General features: G+C 43.3%; 1 protein-coding gene across 1 annotated transcript in view; it reads right to left on the reverse strand.

Annotated features, from left to right (window-relative positions):
- The window catches only part of NPEPPS (aminopeptidase puromycin sensitive), a 1,244,137-nt gene that overhangs the window by 661,701 nt on the left and 560,756 nt on the right, over positions 1–21,680 (reverse strand). Inside the window, exon 9 of the mRNA XM_078645599.1 lies at positions 17,053–17,167. Within this exon, the coding sequence (XP_078501725.1) occupies positions 17,053–17,167 (115 nt within the window). The remainder of the gene's footprint in view (positions 1–17,052; positions 17,168–21,680) is intronic.

Here is a 21,680-nt window from a genome sequence, read left to right on the forward strand (position 1 = left end):
GTTTCTCCCCGATTCTATGGTTCAAGTCATTATCAATACCGCACATAGTCCAGCACATTTAGGAGAAAAAGCTATGTTAGACAGTATCCAGAACATTTGGTTCAACAAGCATTTACGAGCTGCAGCCAAGCAGAAAGTCCGTACCTGTATGATATGTTGCCAGTTTAATCCAGGTAAAAGTGTCCCGGTGGAACAAGGTGGTTTCCAGCCCCCTGACCACCCTTTTGAGGTCCTCCAGATGGATTATATTCAGATGGAGCGATGTCGAGGTTTCAAGTATGTCCTTGTAGTTGTATGCGCCTTGTCCAGATGGACAGAAGCATATCCAGTCCCAGATTACACAGCCGCGACCACTGCTAAGCAGTTGGTTCGTGAATTCTTCCCTAGATATGGACTCCCTAGAGTCGTATATTCTGATAACGGCCAGCCATTCTCATCTGAACTCATGAAACACGTTTCCCTTTTGTTAGGGTACCAGTGGAAGTTCCATTGTGTACGCCATCCAGAAGCAGCTGGACTAGTCGAAAGGCATAATCAGACTCTGAAAATCCGTATAGCAAAAGTCTGTAAAGACAAGGGTGTGGACTGGTTAGTAGCTTTGCCAGTCGCTCTGTTTTATATGCGTATGGTCGCACATTCCAGATCAGGTCTGTCCCCGTATGAGGTCGTTTTCGGCCGCCCCCCTAATATGTGGGGTACTCCTAGACCCCGAAGTATTACCGATGTTTCATGTAATATGCTGACAGATTACCTAGCTTCCTTGATGTCTGCCCTCAACTCATGTCGTTCACAGGTTGCCGCCGCATTTCCAGACAATACCGAGGTGGCACCGCACGAGATCGTTCCAGGCTCCCTTGTGATGATCAGAAATTTCGACAGATCAAGTCCGCTGGAACCACGTTGGAAGGAGCCACGTCAGGTCCTCTTGACCACCCGAACTGCCGTCAAGTTGGAAGGCAGGAAGGGGTGGGTCCACCTTTCTCATGTAAAACTTTTCAAAGGATCGAAACCAGTCTTCAAAAACATTTCCAAGAACATTTCCCAGGATTCGAAGGATTGCCAGAACATTGTTTTAAAGGACTGTCCCGCACAAGACATTATTACAACCCCTCCCTTGTTAGAGAAAACTCCGCAACAGGAGTATAAGTTAAAGCTCAGGTCTAATAAGTCAGCCAGTTTGATTGTATAAGTCCTCCCCTAGGTGAAACGGTTAGACTGTTTCTGACATGTATAAAATAGACCCCCATAGTGAGAGAGTCAGTCAAAGCTCAATCAAATGTATAGTTTTTCTGAGTTTCGTATTATTCATCAGCATAATGATTTCCTGCACCAGCTATGCTTTCTATCTGTGTTTTTCAGTTCCTCATGTAAATATGTCTGCTCATGCTACAGTAGAGCACACGTTTAGTGATCTGCCTCCTCACGAATATGCATACCGCCTCGCTATGCGTAATAACACATTTATCCGTATGTTACATTATTCACACCAGACCAGCAATGCCACTAATTGTTGGGTGTGTGGTCGACTCCCCCCTTTCCAGACACCGAAGGGAGTTCTGCCACTCTTTCCTTATCCATTCTCACACAATGGTTCGTGTGGAGCATGGTCCACGTTAACGTCATCCTCAACAGATATGTCTTTTCTTAACAGTACATGTTTTCCAGACAAGCAAGGTTTCCCCCACAGAACAGGTTTAGATTTAGAAAATGAAGTATATAATTTAGGAAATTATTCGTCGAATTTCATGGTTCTGAATGTTCAGTCTGATACTACTCCAGACTCACCCGCTATTTCAGTACTACCAGTCAAAGGCGAATTATGTGTCCGTAGTTATGGTTCTGTACACATAGGTCATAGTGAATGTACTACTGTTATCCAGTATAGTGACAGTGGGAAATCTATTTTCAAAGCTTCACGTCATTCTTATTTTATTTGTGGTCAAACTGCATATGTCCGTCTGCCCCTCGATTGGGAGGGAACCTGTTACATTGCTTTCCTACTGCCACCTGTTTTCCTAGCCCCACCTGACTATCATAGGAATTCTTTCTTAGTACACACTAGACACAAGAGAAATCTCCCGATTGTCGATTATACTGAAACCGCCGCAGAGCAATTCATTGATATAGATAAAGGTGTTTTCCCTTATTTAGGTACAGTTGTAAATAGTAAGCTAATCCGTAGGTTAACAAGAACCCTTGAAGCAGTAGTAGATGAGACTGCCTCCGCTCTAGGTAACTTAACTGAAGAGCAATCCTTTATGAGAATTGTCGTTTTACAGAATCGTCTCGTCCTTGACGTCATACTGGCCGATAGGGGCGGGGCCTGTAGAGTTCTCGGATCCAGTTGTTGTATTTTCATTCCAAATAACGCGCCGTCTGTTTATTCAGCTATAACCAGACTCCATAAAATTGCCCATCTGTTACACCAAGATCCAGGCACCTGGACATGGTCCGGTTGGTTCTGGAATATAATTTCCGCGTGGGGTTGGAAAGTCCTGTCCTTTTTAGGTATTGCAGTAGCGATCATATTTAGCTGCTGCCTCTGTATACAATGTGGCCCTGCGATTTGCAGCATGTGTGCTACCTCTTGTATTCCCAGTCCCAAGCCCCGTTCTAAATCTCGTTCCAAGACAATTCGAGACGAGCAAATGGTACTGTATGAAATGATAGACGGTATCATGAATATTGATGTTTCCTGATAGAAACGTAGTGACAAGGAGGGAATGTGGAAAAGTAAATTTTGCCATGTTCTGTGTCCCTACGCCTTATCCATCATATGTTATGTGTGCATGATCAATATGCATATGTTATTCCCCATTTCTGATTAAAGACGCAATTATAGTTGTGTCCACCTCTAGTATGCTATTTTCCAGTCCTCGTGAATACTACGAATATCAGGCCTATGTAAGAAATGTTGCCACGTTTCTCAGTGTGCACGTTATTCAATTATAAAGTCCCCGTTTCCAGGCCTCAAAAGGGCCCGGACCACAGATTCAGCTCCTGTCTCCTGAAAGCCTCGCTGAGGAGCGATACAGCCCCCACCTGTATCCTCGACCCTTCACTCACTTCCTGCCTTGCAGTGCCCGGTGCACCCCGGCTCTGCCTCTGAGTCTGCCAAAAGTATGTTATAGTTCCTGCTATCAGTTCAGTCCTCCTCTTCTGCATTCCTAAGCTACTGAACTGCATCAATAGTTTCCGTCATTGTCTAGCCTTCTCGTCTCCACGTTGGAGAAATACTGTATTTAACGGTCATTTAGTATTCTTCATCACGCACTACATGTAGAATAATGCATGGTCCAGTCTTAGAATCAAGTTAGCTTTTCCCCTCATGACTTCTAGTTTATATCAACATGTTCCCTAAACAGTAGATACCAGATAGGGTTTAGGTACATGTCGCTCCGACCCTCCAGACTCTAGTCTCTGCTCCTAGCACAGAGTTCGTAGCCCCCAGCTTCTCCTAGTAACACGTCATTGCTAGTTTTCGCGCACCATTAGGTTAGAGGTCCCGGCTCCTTAGGTAGCCCCCTCCAATGTTTCCGCCCATTCATGACATATTCTGTTACGTTTGCATCACATGTCTATGTATACGCCCAGTTACACCTCTTATTACTGTTATCTCTCGCGACTGCTACGCGTCACGCCTTCTACTCCACCCACTGCTACGCCTACTGCAATGTAATGCTATGTGTTTGCACTATGTATATAAGTCAATGTTTTGTTATTAAATGTTAGCGCGCTCATCCCAGACCTAGCCCCAGCAGCTGCTGGGCCTCTTTTCCCCTGCTGGGCCTCTTTTCCCCTGCTGGGCCCCAGTTGTCCTGCTGGGCCCTGTCATTCTGTTCCTATGCAGGTTGTCCTGATCCTGTCCTTATGCTGTAATAAACCTGCAGAAACTCCTACTACCTCGAATCTTGACTCTTATTTATTGAGCTATCTGTTATGCTATAAGTCTAGTCAAAAATAGGGTATTATTTATTTATTTACCACAGTATTCTGCTCAACTGGAAAAAGCATGGCCATGACGTTCGGTCATGTTCATTTGAAAAGTGCACAAGTAACCCGGACGGGTATCCTGGCTCTGAAGCAGTAGCTGTATGGGTCGAGTAATCGTAAGGGTTAGGTGAGGTGAGGTGTCAGGTCTTCAGCTTCTTGCGGGATTCTGATGTGCAGAGGCAGGTTTTTCCAGGCTGTAGAAGAAAGCATGAACACCAGATCTGGTTCTGAATATGCAGGGGATGGGTGCGAGCAACAGCCCAGCTGAGCAGAGGTGTCTGGTAGATTTGTAGAAGTTTATGCAGTTGTTGAAGTACATGGGCCAATGTAGTTCAAGGTTTTGCATTTGTGAGAGGTTTGAGGAGCACTTGTTTGTGGGTTAGGAGCCAGTGGAGCACTATGAGGTGTTATAAGACTTCTAAATTGATTGAAATTTCCGAGAGAGAAGACTGGAGAGTGCCCCATCTTGTACATTGTGGTCAAATTGAATGTTTGAGCAGGCAGGGAATTTGTTTTTGAAAGCAGTCAGTGCTGACTTGATAGCAAGATGAATTACTTTTAATTCTAGAACAGTGACATGGAAAACTTCTTTCTTGGACCAAAAGGTGTGGTTAAAAGGTGGCCCATGTGAGCACCCTCATTCTACAAGAGGCGCATCGGTCACACATTTTTGAGTTGGTATGTCCTGATGGAAAAGTACACCAAGCAGCAGGTTCGCAGACTGGAACTATCAAAGGAACAACTAAATCCCATATCTAATTAGAATGCCTTCCCAGCTGCAGGAGTACTGGCACTAATGATTTTCTGGACATTGTTGAAGAGATCTCATGCACATCATGAAGTGGAGTACCAAGGAAAAAGAGGAAGACAATTATCCAAACAGAGATGATATTTGGCATGCAGCTGGATTTAGTGTTCTTAGAGGATTATGGAATTTAAGATGGGCATTTGCTAGTCCCTCCTCCTGCACTGGGACCGCAGCAGATGTTATGCAGCCCTCTCCTAAAGGCAAAGCATGACTTGTGTCATCTGACAGTGGGGCAGAGCTTCTTATGCTCTTGAGGCTTTGAAAGTCCATGACCCACATAGGGATAAACAATATTTTGTATTCTCAGATATGTGGCTACTAGCTTCTTACACAGAGTAAGTCCTTGGAGCAGCCTTTAGTCTGAAAGGAGGACAACTGTAAAGGAATAACTGTTGTACATTAGGAGTTTGCTGAATTTCGACTGTTTCTCCACAATTAGAATGTGTAAATGGACAAGCATCCTGAAGGTTCACAATGCACATTCATGCCCGCTGGTGTAATTGGGGTGGGAGGATTGGGGGAAATCTGGCAACGGCAAACATTCTGGTGGGGGGGGGGGGGGGCAGGGGGGCAGCACAATATACCCACAGACAGGAACCAGACCTTGTATTACTAGAAGACACCCACCTATTGGGAACAGAGTGTAAATGCTTAACGGGTACAATGCATCTCTTTGGGCCATGTTGGATTTGCAAGTCTCCAGAAATGTAACCATATTACTCAAAAGGAACCCTCAGTTTGTGATTAGAAGGCAATGGATTGATCAAGATGAGTGCTAGTTAGGTCTACAGGAAAAATGTGCTGATTAATGTTTATTTCCCTTACAGACTGCCACAAGGAGTCCTATACAAGAAAGGCCCCTTTCTGTTAAGAGTTAAATACTTTGATACACATAATGGGAGGTCAATTTAATGATTTAATGTGCTGTGAGCTCAAGGAGTCATCCACCCACTTCAGAGCTGTTTACATGAACACAGAGTTTGACTGATGTGGGGCACCTCACACACCCAACAGATAGAACGTTTCCATTCTCATCTGGAGCACACAGATCACTCTCCAGGTAGGACCATAGATGTATTCCCATACATGAAGCAGATTTATGATGGGGCATATCTGACCATTCCCCACTCAAAGTCACACCGGGGGACATTTTAGATTCTAGACAACCTAACTGGAGACTAGACACCCGGGAGTTACAAGATACAGAGGTTATGGCAGAGGTCTGAGTTGACCCAACTCTGTAGTTTGAAGAAACTAAAAGGCACGGTGGAGTCCCCAGTATTGCTGTGGGAAGCATACAAGAAGGTGCTCAGCGATAAGGTGCAAATCATTGTAATATGAGATGTACACTGTACATGATATTCTACATAACTACAGGGTTCCATGATTTTAGATAACTCACATTTTGAGGAAAGACTACTGAAATATGATATTTGATTTAGCTAGTATTACCTCAGAAAACCTTCGAAGTGGGTGATAGGACAGGACACCGACTAGCATGGTTGGGATGTAGCGATGTAGAGACAATGGGGTAAGAGAACCAAGAAGTTTTAAAATTACATCAAATATTCCAGCTATGGGCGAGCAACGCACTGGAGGAAGACCTCTTATCTAGTGAGATATTGGCAGCCCTAAAGCATGTGTGTAGGAAAGACATTGGAGATAAAACGTTTTCTGATTAAGCTAAATAAAAGAGTATCCCCATTACTTACAACCACATCTAAATATGTTTAAGAGTGCACACTCAACTGATCCTCTTGCTCACCCTGGACTCCTTCAAAACCAACTTCTGCAACACCATGACCAATGTAGCAAAACAACTGCCTCCAACTCAACTCCGACAAAACTGAAGAACTGGTCTTTGGGAAGAACACCTCTGCATGGGAGTACATCTAGTGACTTGCATAACTCGGACCTACACCCACAGACTATGCACGCAACTCCGGCACCATCCTCGGCAGCCAACAGACATGAAACAATAAGTCCATGAAGTAATCTTCTCCCACTTGGATCCCAACCAACTCCATAAAGTCAGGCCCTCATCACCAGCTGCCTCGACTACAGCTATGCCATGTACTCCGGCATCTCCACCCAACTCCTCAGAACACTCCAGACCTTACAGAAAGACAGCCAGACTCATCCTGGACCTCCTCAAACGGACCAACATCACCCCTCCCCCACCTGAGAAACCTCCACTGGCTCCCCATCCAGAAGATATGCAAGTTCAAGATCCTCACACTCGCCTATAAAGCTCTCCACAACCTAGGACATGCCTACATCAACCATCAACTGAACTTCCACCAACCTTCTAGACACCTGCGCTCCTCCTCACTCACCTCACACACACACCCCGCCATCAGACGCAGCAGTGGCCACTCTTTCAACAACATTGCAGCGAAAATCTGGAATGACCTTCCCCTCCCGCTCTATACAGCCCCTTCGCTGGCAGACTTCAGAAACACTCAAGACCTGGCTCTTCAACGGAAAAGCAGTGCTCAGATACCCTTAGGGGGATAGTATTGTGCTTTACAAATGCTGATTGATTGACTGCTAGGGAAGAGGGCAAGCTATTACCAGATCGCTGACAAAGGCATATGAACAAAAAGGCTGACTACCAAGAGCAAAACATGGTAGGTGGCACATGAGATGGTGTCTTTAGTGCACTGTAAGCTGTAAAAGGCAAATATCAATGTGCTTTTTGATTTTGAAATTGCTGAACCATAAGTAACTTTCAATTGTTTGGGGATTTTTTTTTCAGTGAATGTCAATGCTTTGTAATGAGGCTGGAGGTCAACCCACCGAAGGTGGCCAACCCATGCTGCACAGCAGGGTTACAGTACAGGGTCATGCACAATTGTGGTTTGACCAGAACCAATGTCCAACCTGCCACAAGTTATCAACCCCATTGCACACAGCCATCAGCCATGCAGAATGTGGGTTGGTCGCAACCAGCCCTTGGACGCCCCACCCCTGCTGTGCATGGCCTTTGGCCATGCACACAGATGGTTGGCCGCAGGCCCTGCAGCAAACATTCCACAGGAAACTAAGCCCCATTGTACATGATGGGACAATGTAGAGGTGAGAGATCCTCAAGCAAAAGTCAGTTTTCCGCCTGACATTTCTGCAGTCTGTAAGGCAACACTGTCCTGTTTTGTTTCACTTCTTTAAAAAAAGATTTCTTTTTAAAAAGGGTCTGTAAAAGATTTGTCATCTACTTTTCTGGGGACATTTATACAATTTTAAATATGGTATTCATTTTTTTAAGTATTCAATTCAATTCAATAGAGACTTTATTTCGGTTTTGATTCAAACCATAAAAGTACATTTGCAACAATACAATTTAAAATACAATAGATATATGAATATTCAATAAAGTGCAAGATAAAGTGCAAAAGTACAAAAGTACAAGGATCAGTAATTTACATACAAAGTATGAATTCAGAACAGAAATAGATCAACACAAAGAATCATCACTGATCCATGCAATTTCTCAATCTTATACAAAGCTTTAAAAATTCGGTTACTTGGAGAATACTGTCCTTATGTAAAAGTTGTAAATACATGAGTGCTGGTCCGATTTGAATAAAATTAAGTTTTTTTAAGAGAACAACCAGATAGCGTTTACGCGGATACTCATAAAATCTACATAAAAAAATAAAATGCAGCATGTCCTGTGGAGACTTTCCGTCGCAGCCACAGGGTGCAGCAGATTTATTAAAAATGTCACTCTTTGGTCTAATCAGCAAGTGGTGGAAGAGATTCAACCTAAAACTTGTTAGCAAGAACTTCTCATGTGAAGACAAAGTGCCAGTCAGGTATGGCTCCATTGTTTCACATGACTTCAGCATAACAGATTTTCTTGCAGCCGGTTTGAGAAGCTCCACACCTTCCCTTTGCATATTTCCATCCATAAGAAAGGACCGTTTGATTACCTCCACGTCTCCTTTTACAATCCTACTCGGATATTCAAAAAGGTCCAGACGACCAAGCCTGGAAAAGCTCATTTTCAAATATTTTAACCAAGGGGTACCCATAGCATTGTCCAGGGACAAAAAGTCTTTCATGATCAGGTGGGTCAGTGGAATATCCTCGTTTAGCCACAGATTAAGCCAGCAAGTCAGTGGGCGCACAGAAAAAATGTCACTTAGATAGCGTGTCCCCAGCTCATCATGTACTGCAAAATTGGAAGTTCCAACGGGTACACATAAAAGGCGCTTCATGAAAGAGTTCTCAGCAATCTGTAACTGCTCCCCAGCAACATAGCCCCACAGTTCACTTCCATAAGTGGCAGATGCGACTGATTTAGCATTATAGTTTCATCATGGCACTAGTGGGTTTTTTCCCAAGCTTTGTTGCAAAGTTAAAAATAGATGCGTTCACCATGGTTAATTCGCCTTTCTTCTTGACAAGATGTGGACCCCAGCTAAGGTTGTTATCGAAAGTGACCCCAAGGTACGAGAATGATTTCGATACAGGGATCACCACATCATCTAGTTTAAACAGAAAATTTCTACTCGTCTGTTGGCCAACTTGCATTATATAAGATTTGGAATTATTGACCAATAAGTTTCTATCTGACAAACTGTTTAAAAGCATTAAGCAGGGCCTGAAGTCCTCTCTCAGTTCTAGAAATTAAAACCGCATCATCTGCATATAAAAGAACGGGAATACCCCGCCTTCCGACTCTAGGACAGTCGGCATGGATATTCTGCAGGTCGCTATCAAGATCGTTAATGTAAAAGTTAAAAAGAAAAGGGGCCAAAATGCAACCTTGGCGCACACCCTTTCTAATATTAAAATTACTGGTTACGCCCAAGTCCTTAGAGTACCTTACATTGGCACTAGTATTGCTGTGTAGATCAACAAGGAAATTGACAATCCCGATGTCAACACCATTTGCCCTCATGGATTGCCATAACCTTCCCCTGTTGACACAGTCGAAGGCAGATGACAAATCCATGAAGGCAAGGTGGATTGTACCCTTCTGCGCAATAGTGTACTTGCTTAAAATTAAGATGAGATTAAGGCACTGTGTTATAGTCGAACGTCCACTGCAGAAGCCATACTGCGCGATGGACATGATGTTCTTTTCCAACGCCCAGTCAGACAATCTCTGCAGTAGCATTCTGCCAACTATTTTAACCATAGAGCCAATTAATGAGATTGGCCTATAACAGAGAGGGCTGCCTCTGTCCCCCTTCTTAAAGACCGGAACAATTGTAGAGACCCCCCATGATTGAGGACAACCAACTGTTGCTGCTGCATTGAAAACCGCCTCCAGTATGGGTGCCCAAAAGCTAGGGTCAGATCTATACAGGTCAGGGGGAATCCCATCAGGGCCTGGAGCTTTCCCCGCTGTCAATCCCGCGATGCCCTCCAAAATCTCTGCTCCTTCAAACCTGATAACACTATCACTTTCACCAAATGGAAAGTTAGGAGTTTCCATTGTCGTGCTACAATATAATTTTTTTAAATGATTTACCCACTCATCCTTAGTTATACAAGATTCCAGGCCATCTCCCGGATCCTGCACCAGGAAGGGTTTCTTTATTATTGCCCATAATCTGGAGCTACACTGCAAGATGTCAGGGTCAAGGATCTCATCCCATGCCTCCTTTCTTAAAGAGTCCTTGCGTGTGGCAATAACTGATTTGTATTCTTTCCTACACGCTTGAACTAACAGTTTCACTCTGGGTTTAGTTGCCAGAGCCAGCCTTAAATTACGTGCTGCTCTCAAACAATCCTGATTAAACCATCTAGGTCCCCTGACTTCCATTTTTTTTGCAGGGGCCAGCATCAGCTGAGAAACTTTATCCGACAGATTTTGAAAAGCATCCAAGACCCTATTTGGATTGGTCCAAGCTGAAGTGCAGCTCAAGATTTCATCTGTGCATGTGTCCCTTATTTTTCTGTAGAGCACATCCTCAGCGATCATTGACCATCTGAGGCAGCGTCTTCCGTCAATTGTACTAAGCCTTCCCAAGGCCTGATTCCGAGTTTCCTAGACCACCCAGGGGCCCTTCAACTGAAAAGTGAGCAGGTTGTGGTCACTAAATTCACTGTTTTCAATTGAAAAACCAACTACAAACGACTGTTTTGGCAATGTGAGTAACACAAAGTCAATGAAGGTTCCCCGTCCATGCCCTTTAAAGGTTGGGGTCAGAAAACATTTAGTGGGGTCCCTCAATTCCATAGCGGTTATCAAATCTAGGTCGTTCAGTAGATCATTAAGTAATTCCCCTTCCAGTGTGTGTTCCATGTGTAAGCCATGAGAGCGTACACAGTGCATATCCGAAATACTTTTCATCAGGAGATCACCACATGGGTGGACATTAAAATCCCCCATAATCAAAAGGTTTAGAAGACAGTCTTTCATGTAAAAACGAATAAAATTGTCAAGTGCCAAAACTTGACTAAGAACTGAGCATGAATATACACCATTATAAAAATTAACCAGGCCAGCCAAACAGTTATCTCCAGTTAATATCAACCCAATAATACCTGGATTATTCGTTAAAACTCTGCGTATATTACATGGTAAAGCAACAGAAATGAATATGACTAAACCCCCTTTTAGCCTACCCCTGCTAGATGCAGATGCGGGAACATAATATGCTTTGTAACCTTCTAGGAAAAAATCACAATCTATTGACCAGGTCTCCTGGAGACAGATAATCAGATATTGTTTGATAAACCTAATCCAGTTACAGTCTCCCATCTTTGACCCCAGTCCCGCAATGTTCCAACAAATGACATTACTACAGTGTACTAACACTTCAGGTATAGGTTCCAGACCTTCTTCTACCACATATTCATTTCCTTGATCCACACACTCCTTGCGTCAATCGCACGCCTCCAGATCAGAGAGCAGATCATATCTGTTCTGAATGTTTACATTAAACCCATTCCCACCTTGGATCACAGCATTCGGACTATTAGGTAATTCCCCAATGGGATCATTCCAACAGTGAGTTTTAACATTGTACGTATATGGAGTCTTCAGAGCGGGTGTCAAAGACTGAGGCAATGGTCTGAGTCTCCTAGGGTCAGGGGATGCAGCAATCAGGTGGGCATAAAAATAGCCAAGTGGGCGTACACATACACTATTCGTGTTATAAACTAGAGAGGCCGCCCTTAATAGTACTGTTGCCACATGTTGTGGGTGCTTAAAATTTACAACAATACAATCCCCACTAGTACTCTTTGCTGCTGGTCCTATCCAGTTCACCCTGCGTGTAGATAATATTTGGTCAGAGTATTTAGTAGGGAAGCCGCAGTTTTTGTTCAGCCATGCAACTGTTTCATTTTTTAGGGAGTCGTGAGATTCCCCATGGGCCTGGGCAGAGAGATTATCAATGGAGGGAACGTTTGTTAATACCGCAACATAAGGAGCACATTCCGGGGGCAGATTAATATAACGGCTTTTCCTTATATATTTGGGATCAATCCTGCCATCAGTCTCTACTGTAAGTTGTCTTTTCTGTACAGTTTCTGATTGTTGGGGCCGGGGAGCAGATTCCGTGGCAGACAGTTGCTGGCAGTTCTGCTGCACGTTCTCTTTCCTAACACTCTGATCCTTATCTACCACTTTGGAAGGGGCAGCTAAAGCTGTTGCCCGATATGATGTCAGTATTCCACCCAGTCTATCCACTTCTAGCTTGACAGTATCCAGCTTTATGGCCAGGGGTCTTAGCAGATCTTCCATTTTTGCCTCAAATTTAGCTACTAAAACATTAACGAGTAGCTCAAATTGCTCCGCTTGTATGAGCATACCCATCTCTTTATTGCCATCCACAGGGCAAGGTCCCAAAGGAGGATCATTGCAGTCCGCTCGTGGGGGGTCCGGTCTTTTTTTGCTGTGCTTTCCCCCACGTTTAGACTGCAATTACCTGCAGGATCTTACAGGTCAGTGTTTTGTTTGCTTAAAATTTACAACAACACAATCCCCACTAGTACTCTTTGCTGCTGGTCCTATCCAGTTCACCCTGCGTGTAGATAATATTTGGTCAGAGTATTTAGTAGGGAAGCCGCAGTTTTTGTTCAGCCATGCAACTGTTTTAGTTTTTAGGCAGTCGTGAGATTCCCCATGGGCCTGGGCAGAGAGATTATCAATGGGGGGAACGTTTGTTAATACCGCAACATAAGGAGCACATTCCGGGGGCAGATTAATATAACGGCTTTTCCTTATATATTTGGGATCAATCCTGCCATCAGTCTCTACTGTAAGTTGTCTTTTCTGTACAGTTGCCGATTGTTGGGGCCGGGGAGCAGATTCCGTGGCAGACAGTTGCTGGCAGTTCTGCTGCACGTTCTCTTTCCTAACACTCTGATCCTTATCTACCACTTTGGAAGGGGCAGCTAAAGCTGTTGCCCGATATGATGTCAGTATTCCACCCAGTCTATCCACTTCTAGCTTGACAGTATCCAGCTTTATGGTCAGGGGTCTTAGCAGATCTTCCATTTTGCCTCAAATTTAGCTACTAAAACATTAACGAGTAGCTCAAATTGCTCAGACTGTATGAGCATACCCTTCTCTTTATTGCCATCCACAGGGCAAGGTCCCAAAGGAGGATCATTGCAGTCCGCTCGTGGGGGGTCCGGTCTTTTTTTGCTGTGCTTCCCCCCACGTTTAGACTGCAATTTCCTGCAGGATCTTACAGGTCTAGTTACTGGTGGCACCTCCTCTGATACCTCTATAGAGGTGTCAGGCGGGTCATCAAGTGACCCCCTGTGTACCTGTACTACTGTGGTTGTAATGGCCTGATCACTTATAGCATCACTGTTTGCTAATGAGGTGTCCCCCAGTAGAGGTAGAGCCTCATCGGATAGCAGGGGGAGTTCGACTAGTCCCAAAGGGGCCCTTCTCTCATTGTTAATCGTATTCACCTTTTTAACAAGGTAATTATCCATAGTGCCCAGGCTACAAACAGTCTTGTCTGGTTTGGATTTGGACATTGCACAGACCTGCCCCTACACAGTGGAAGATATATGGAAAAACAGAGAACAATCAGGATATATCTTGCACACCTTACACAAATCAAAATAATAACTAAACACTTACTAAACTAAACACCGAAGTCTCACATGATATTTGAAAGTCTTAAAAAAGAAAAGAATTATAAATAGAATCAAGATCTATGGCCCAGCCCAGTCTCTTCTGGCCTCTGGTGCTCCACAGGCGTTAGTGAAACCTCGCCGCCGCTGAGGCTGCCGGGATTCGCAGTCCCGGGGCGGCGGCGCTAATGGCGGTAGTATCCGGAGATGGCAGTTAGCGCTTAAGCGCTCCCGGACCGGTCAGCGTGACTCATGGCGGTGGACTCGGCAGCCAACAAGACCCCCTGCACTCCAGGTAAGCTTTAAGTAAACAAATGGAATTGGCCAGGATATCCTGATTTGTAGGCTGCTAAATCACTTACATTCTAGGAAGATGTGGCCCTTCTGAAGAAAGGCCAAGATGAAATATGATACATATAAATATTTGGAAGTAGTGCTCCAGGATTCTGCACTCAAGCGAGACAATGCAGTGCTTGAGAGTAGCAATGGAGATCCCCTGAAAGAGGACACTGGTTTATGTTTCATTCTTGGGGGAAATAGGATTGCCCATTGTTCTGCTTCTGGTGGCTGCAATGTTTTAAGAAATCTCTGACCATTATGTGTAGGTTTAAGTTATTTAATTAAGGATAATTAATAGGTCAAATGCCTTGCTAACTACTGGTAAGGATTCATGAATTCTCTCAGTAGTCTTAGCAAGGCAGTTTTAGTTTACGCCAGTGTCAAGAAAACGTCTCTTACTGGATCAAGAATCGCTGATGGAACAGCAACCATTGGCATGGAAGGAATGAGGTGTGACATTGGAACATTTTCAGAAGTTTTATAGGTATATTCAGGTTTTGCGCTGATTGTTAAACATTTTTCCATTTGATTTCGAAGTCAATGAAATAACCTCACTAGAACTCATGGTGGAGATCCTAGAGAGTAGCTCCCCGAGATGTATTGTGAACTGGTGTTCCATTCTCTCCTTGGAAACTTGAATGCCTCCAAGGTTGACTACAAACTATTGTAGGAACCTTTTCTTTTGAAAGATCTTATTGGGGCACTGCTAATCTCTCCTGAAAATACCGTTTCCTTACTAGTGCAACCTTCTATGTGGCATTGGTATCACCTCATGAAGATTTCTGTAGAAAATGGCAACGGTGCTATGTACTGTTTAACAGTAATTCAGATATATTACCAATATATAGCTCAGAAATGTGCCCTTTAATTTAGAGAAGACTAAAGCTATCACTCTCACCTTCATATACCCACAAACATCAAGGTTTTTCCCGATTTAATTTCAACATCAATGCACAATTCAATAAACCTATTTGGCAGGTACAAGCTTGACAAACGTGTCTCTTGCCGACAATAAGCCTTCCTACACCCTTATTGACAAAGTAACAAAGCATAACGATGGAGACATCCACTACTGCATGTTGGGTCAATACTGAGCTTTATAGCAGGAGCATAGGTGTCAGTACACTCCTCTGTCCTCTTGAGTGGGAAGCTACAAGCTCTGCAGTGGAGAATGGATTTTACCTAGGACCCAGACTAGTGCAGATTTAACATTTATGGGTTCCAATGTATCTTTCAGGCAAGTGGGGTCCCCGACCCTCGATACCACTAGATGTAATTTCGGAAAATGATCATTCTGGCATCTTTTGAATAGACATGTTAATAAGAACTTTACCTAACGTTTGCCTCTACAACAGCAAATCGCATCAAAGCAGCAACGTTACTGGACTAAGCAATTAAAAATGTGGGCAATACGAAATATTTTTTTTCAAAAAAATTAACAATGACAGTAAAAAAAGTTTAAAAAACGATATGTTTCCAGTATAGAAAATACAGGGCCCAATGCCCTTAGATCTTTCTCCGTAAAGCGGAAAAAGAATAGTTGTCTAATGATGCAATCCAGGATTGATGATACAAAACTGTCTCAATGGGCAGCGTGGATTTTCCGGTCGCTAAAAAGTAGATTGGACAATCTGGCCAGTTCATTCTATTTTTTTAAAACTCTTTCTAGGAATGGAAGTGTGATTGTTTAGTCAGTGTATCCAATCATTTTGAATATACTTCTCTTTTGAAGGGTTGCTAAGTGGGCCTTTAAATAGGCATGCAAATGTAAACAAAGAGGGGGGTGTACTTTTCTGTCTTAAAAGCAACTTTTAGGATCCTACATGAAAACAGAAATGTTCAATGTTCAAGATTATCAAAATAGATCCCATGATGTACAAGCCCTAATGGCTGTAAAAAAATATGTTTTTCAATTGTTTGCCTAGAAAATAGTATGTGCTTCCTCTTATTTGTGCAAAGCATACTTTTTTACAGCCTTCTAAGTGTTGGGCGGTGATGTGGTCAGATTTGCTTCTAAATTTTACCTCCTATGGCAGAGGTCTCCAAATCCATTCAGAAACTGTAGTGAAGCTTCAACAAGGTCTTGAATGGGAATAGTTTATTTGTAAGGTTCAAGTATTATACAAAAATCAAATGCATAAGCTGAACATAGCATTTAAAAAAGCACATACACTAGCCTATTGTGGTCAAGGTCAAGTGCCAGTTGCTGGCTCTCTTCTGGAAGGGCAATAACAATATTGTCAGCTAATTATCACACCTTCAAGATACGAAGGAACCAACACATTTGTTTATAGCTTCGGTATTCAAAATCCAAATAGTCGTGTTGATGACGCATTGAAAATATTGCAGATTCCTTGCCTGGTTAACACATAATTACTAATTGTTTAGGTTGTGTTTCATCAAGAAACATTCCTGAATAAAACTCTCAGCAAAGCGTGTCACTACTCATGGCAAAATGAAGAAATACTCTAATTGGCCCATGTGGAGGTCTTCCAATACAGAACAGTACTTGCTGTCACCCACATCCTCTCTATGATCATTAGTCTTAAAGTCAATGAAGTGGGTGCGGGGGTGCGCAACACTGTGTGAGTGACCTTTAATTGCTCACAATTTTTACTGATCAGAAGTAGCTCTCACTACCAAAAAGGCTGGAGACCCCTAGCTTAGATCATTAAAAACCATGAAAAATTAATGGAAAGTAAACAATCCTATAGCACATACATCACGAACAATAGAAGAGGCATCAGAGATTCTCGGAGTGCACCTCAAACACTATTTGGTTAAATTTTAGATCAGCTATTGCAGACTCCACCCTTGAGGTTAGAAAAACAAAAGACAAATCTACAAGAATAACTCACCATGGTAACTAGGTTACCAAACCACTGATGAGCAAGTTCATGTCCAACGACCAATGCGACCCACTGACGGGATGAAGAGCATGAGTTTTTGGGATCAATCAACAAAGCAGTCTCTCTATGAAAACAGAACAGTAATCTTCTTACTACAATATGAATGCATGAATTACATGATTAATACAGAACATTCAACAATTAATTAAATGAATGCAGGAATTGAATAGTCGGTTAAGTCAATCTTCGTGCAAAGAAAAGCCAAAGCTTTACAGGGCAGATCAACACCACGAGACCAAAAGCAAGTCTGCAACTATGCACAAGCAAAGACTGTGTTGATGCGAACACACAGAAGCAGGAAATAAAGTGTATTCATTTGCAACATTAAAACTTTGAATATACTTTTAAATTTATAATTGACAATACCTTTTTTTAACAGAACATTATTTGCTCTGGACTATGATACTCTATCTTTGCAGTTTCCCACTTGATTACAGTTATTACCTGATATAGACTTTTCAAAAATGTTATTCACTTTCCAAAACAATTAAACCTGTTGTCACAAGACTGATTATTAAATGTGACTTTCATGTTATCACACTAAACACAGTTATTCATTTGCATCTTCCAAGTCTATGCACAAGGTCAACTTGAGGACTACGGTGCCCCATTTTGTTTTAAGATACTTTTTCGATGATTACTAAAAATACAGTGGTATCCATGTTTCAGATAAAAAGGAGGTCCTCTTCCTGACTGAGAAACCAGGAACAGGTGAATAGATCCATCGCCTAAGAGGCAGGTATGTTATATGTTTTCTTAGAAAGGCAAGTACGAACTTGAAGTATAACTTAACTGTCGTTTCAGTGCTAGCCACAGTAATATTGAATCAAATTAACAAACTCGGATGGGATGTGGAGTCATACAGGAACTAGAGGACATGACTTGCATACACAGTTCTGCAGGACTGTTCAAACAAATCAGTCATTAGTGAAGTATCTGACTCCAAACCATGGAGTCAGATACTATGGAATCTATTATCTGATGGAAGACCTCCCATCACTGAAATCTCTATTCTCCATGACTATGGAAGTGCCTTCCCAGTGTGTTCGTGTGGTTGGAGTGTATGCCTTTTATTGCAGTATTATCCTTGTTTCTGTGTTTGGTTCTCTTTTGTAACATGCACACGCCACTTTTCTCTTGTAACACACTGTTTGCTACCTTTCACATTTTGTTTGCTTTTGATACTTGCACAAGTGCCACCATTGCCTACGTAACATTTGTTCTTGTGCCTCTGTGTCTAGCATATTTTGCAGTATATTTCCTCTAAATGTACTTTGTTTTCTCTTGCAACCTGCACACTTGTCACTCTTTCCTCCTGTATTGCACTGTTTGCTACCTCATGTATTTTGTTTGCTCTTTTACCTTATGTAACTTATCGTCTGCTTTTGTAATTTGTTCATTTGTAATTTTTCTGTTCCTATTGTGAAGCGCTCTGACGCCTTCGGGTAAAGTCAGCGCTATATACAAACGCATAAATAAAATAAAAGAAGTCCATGTACAAGCTCACACATTTAAAAAAAAAAAAGCCACACAGCAGATGTTCCCTATGGTAGAGTGCACAGATCACAAACCCCTATAACAGCTTTCTTTTCAGCTCCTAGCACTGAAATGGAAAAAAAACGTTACTAACCGGGACACTGTTGTTGTCCAGTGTTGGTATCTTTCATAGATTCAGATGCTTGAATCTTCACTGTCGCCATGGTGGGAGTCCCTCGGCATTTAAAACAAGCACTCCAATGTAAGTACATTAACAGACAGAGAAAACAACTGACATTGTTAACCAATTCAATCCAGTTGTTATAACAGACCTAAACTTCAGCCAATCAGAGAAAAGACCATGAACCACTCTTCCCCTGCGAGTCCCCAAACCTCAGATTTTGAACAAGAGTGTAAAAGGGAATAAGTTATATCAATGAGGTATAGGAGTGGTGAGCCAAACGTGGAGGTGGGTGGATCACATGCGAATGTATGAAAGTTATCAATCCTGTAGAACCACAATGTACAGGTAACAATTTTTCTCCAGTATTGAATCTTTCATCAATTCACATGCTTTAATCTAAGTAGCTAGTAGTAGTAGTAAGAGAAGAATAACTGGTGGTGGGTTAGGCGAAACCACTCAAAAGAAGGAGAAAACATGAACCACAGGAAAATATAAATATTAGAAAACAATTGAGACACAAGCAATAAGAACACCCCATCACCAGTATGTTGCAAAGAAAGAGCGAAAAAAATATCTGCACCTTATTTAAAGAGGCGACGTAATACTGCCTGCCCAAGAGTGGCATCTGCTTTCCATGCTGAGTCCAAACAATAGTGCTTGGTGAATGTATGTGCATTCTATCACGTTACCGCTCTGCCAATGTCTGGAAGCGATACTCCAGCAAACAAGGCAGTGCATCTAGCCATTTTTCTGGTCAAATGTTCAGCAACGTTTGTCAACAGCGGTCTTCCTGCTTTTCGTGGCAAAAAGCAATTGCTGCCAATACCCAATGGTCTATGCTGCTTCTTTAAAGTGCGCAACTCTTCCTGGAAGGAGCAAAAAGAACGAGAAGCTGGTCCATATTTCTGAAAGGCTTTGTTCTGTGAAGAACAAGTTACTTACCTTCAGTAACGATATATCTGAAAGAAACAGAAGAGTTATGGATTCCTCTCCTTACAATTACCCCAGGTATCACACTGGATCCAGAGAATTTTTCTTCAGCAGTACCCATGCACGTCGATAGGTGGCGTCGGTCGACTCAGCTTTCGTCATTGACATCGTGGTCACTGGATGACATTGCGGTATCTACTTAGGAGCCACCCCTGCGCGCTGGCGGTAGTTCTTCACAAGACATTCCACCCCAGAAGTGCAGAGCCATGCAAAACACTGAGCACTGGTGCACAAAACTAGGGTCCTGAAAGGGAATCCCTTACCCTAGAAGTCAGTTCGCAGGATGGATGAGGCATTGAGGAATACATAACTAATATATCGCTCTTACAGATATATGGTTATCAAAGGTAGTAACTTGTTCATCTGAAAGACTATTAGAGACTATTAGTGATGGATTCCTCACCTTAGAATAGATACCCTAGCTATACCAACCCCAGGGGAGGATCTGCAAACTAAGTTCACTCCAGAAAGTCCTAGAGAACTGAACGGCTAAAGAGGCAGTCTCTCCGGACCCGGCTGGCCAGACAGTAATGTTTGGTGAAAGTGTGCAATGAAGCCCACATGGCTGCCTGGCAGATGTCCTGGAAAGTGAATCCACGTCCCAAAGCAGTAGTGGCTGCCGTTGCCCAGGTGGAATGGGCACGCAGCCCCAGAAGAGGTTCCTTCTTTGCCAAGGAAAGACAGATTTTGATGCAAAGAACGACCCATCGAGAGATGGTCCGCTTTTGCACGGCCCGCCCTTTCTTGGCACCCACATATCCAACAAAGAGCTGGTCATCCATCCGAATTGCTTTGTTCGATCCAGATCAAATAAAGCACACGTTTTGGATCCAGACGGTGGAGGCTCTCCCCCTATTTAGAAGAATGCGGGGGGAGGGAAGAAGGTGGGCCAAGTGATGGTCTATCCTATGTGGAACGAGGTAACCACTTTGGGAAGGAAAGGAGGCCTTGAGCGAAGGACAACTTTGTTAAGATGAATAGCCTGGAAAGGTGGATTTTAAGAGAGTGAAGCTCACTGACCCTGCAGGCAGAGATGAAGGCAACCAAAAAGGCAGTTTTAAGTGTCAAAAGACTGAAAGGACTGTTATGCAGCTGTTCGAAAGCAGCGCACTTAAGGTAGGTGAGAACCCGGTTAAAGTCCCACTGGGGCATTACGAAAGGAATGGGAGGAAAGAAGTGAATAATGCCCTTAAGGAAGCGATTTAAAATAGGGGACTTGAAAAGAGGGGGCTGATCAGGAAGCCAAAGAAAGGCTGAAATGGCAGAGAGATAGACTTTTAGAGTGCCCAGAGCAGAGACCTGCTCGGCCAAAGAAAGAATGTAGAGGAGAACCTCTGAAATGGGAGCAAAAAGGGGATTCACAGGCTTTGCTGTGCACCATGCCACAAATGTGTTCCATCTAAAGGTGTATACCGTTTTGGTGGAGGGCACCTGGCTACCAAGATAACATTGATGGCCATTTGCAGAAGCTCGGGATACCAGACTCTTCATGCCCAGTCCGGGGCCACAAGAATGACTTGGGCCCGGTCGCGATTGATCTTCAGCACTCTGGGCAGAAGTGGTATAGGCGGAAAGGCATATAGAAGACCGCAACTCCACTCGTGACGAACAGCATCACAGTACCGCCTTGGAAATTCCAATGCGCAGAACTGCCGGCATTTCGCGTTCTCTTCAGTGGCGAATCGATCTAACCAAGGCTCTCCCAACTGCTGAAAGAGACCTTACACCACCTCCAAGTGAAGAAGCCGTTTGTGATCCATCATGCACCGCCAGCTGAGTTTGTCCGCCCTGGCATTCAGAGAGCCTGCCAGGTGTTGAACCACCAGGGACATGTCCTGATGTTACAGCCACTTCCAGAGACAAAGTGCCTCCTGACATAGAGTCCACGACCCCACCAGGCCCTGTTTGTTGCAGTACTACATGGAGG

Source organism: Lissotriton helveticus, chromosome 5_1, assembly GCF_964261635.1.
Source record: "Lissotriton helveticus chromosome 5_1, aLisHel1.1, whole genome shotgun sequence".
In the NCBI taxonomy this organism is placed as follows: Eukaryota; Metazoa; Chordata; class Amphibia; order Caudata; family Salamandridae; genus Lissotriton; species Lissotriton helveticus.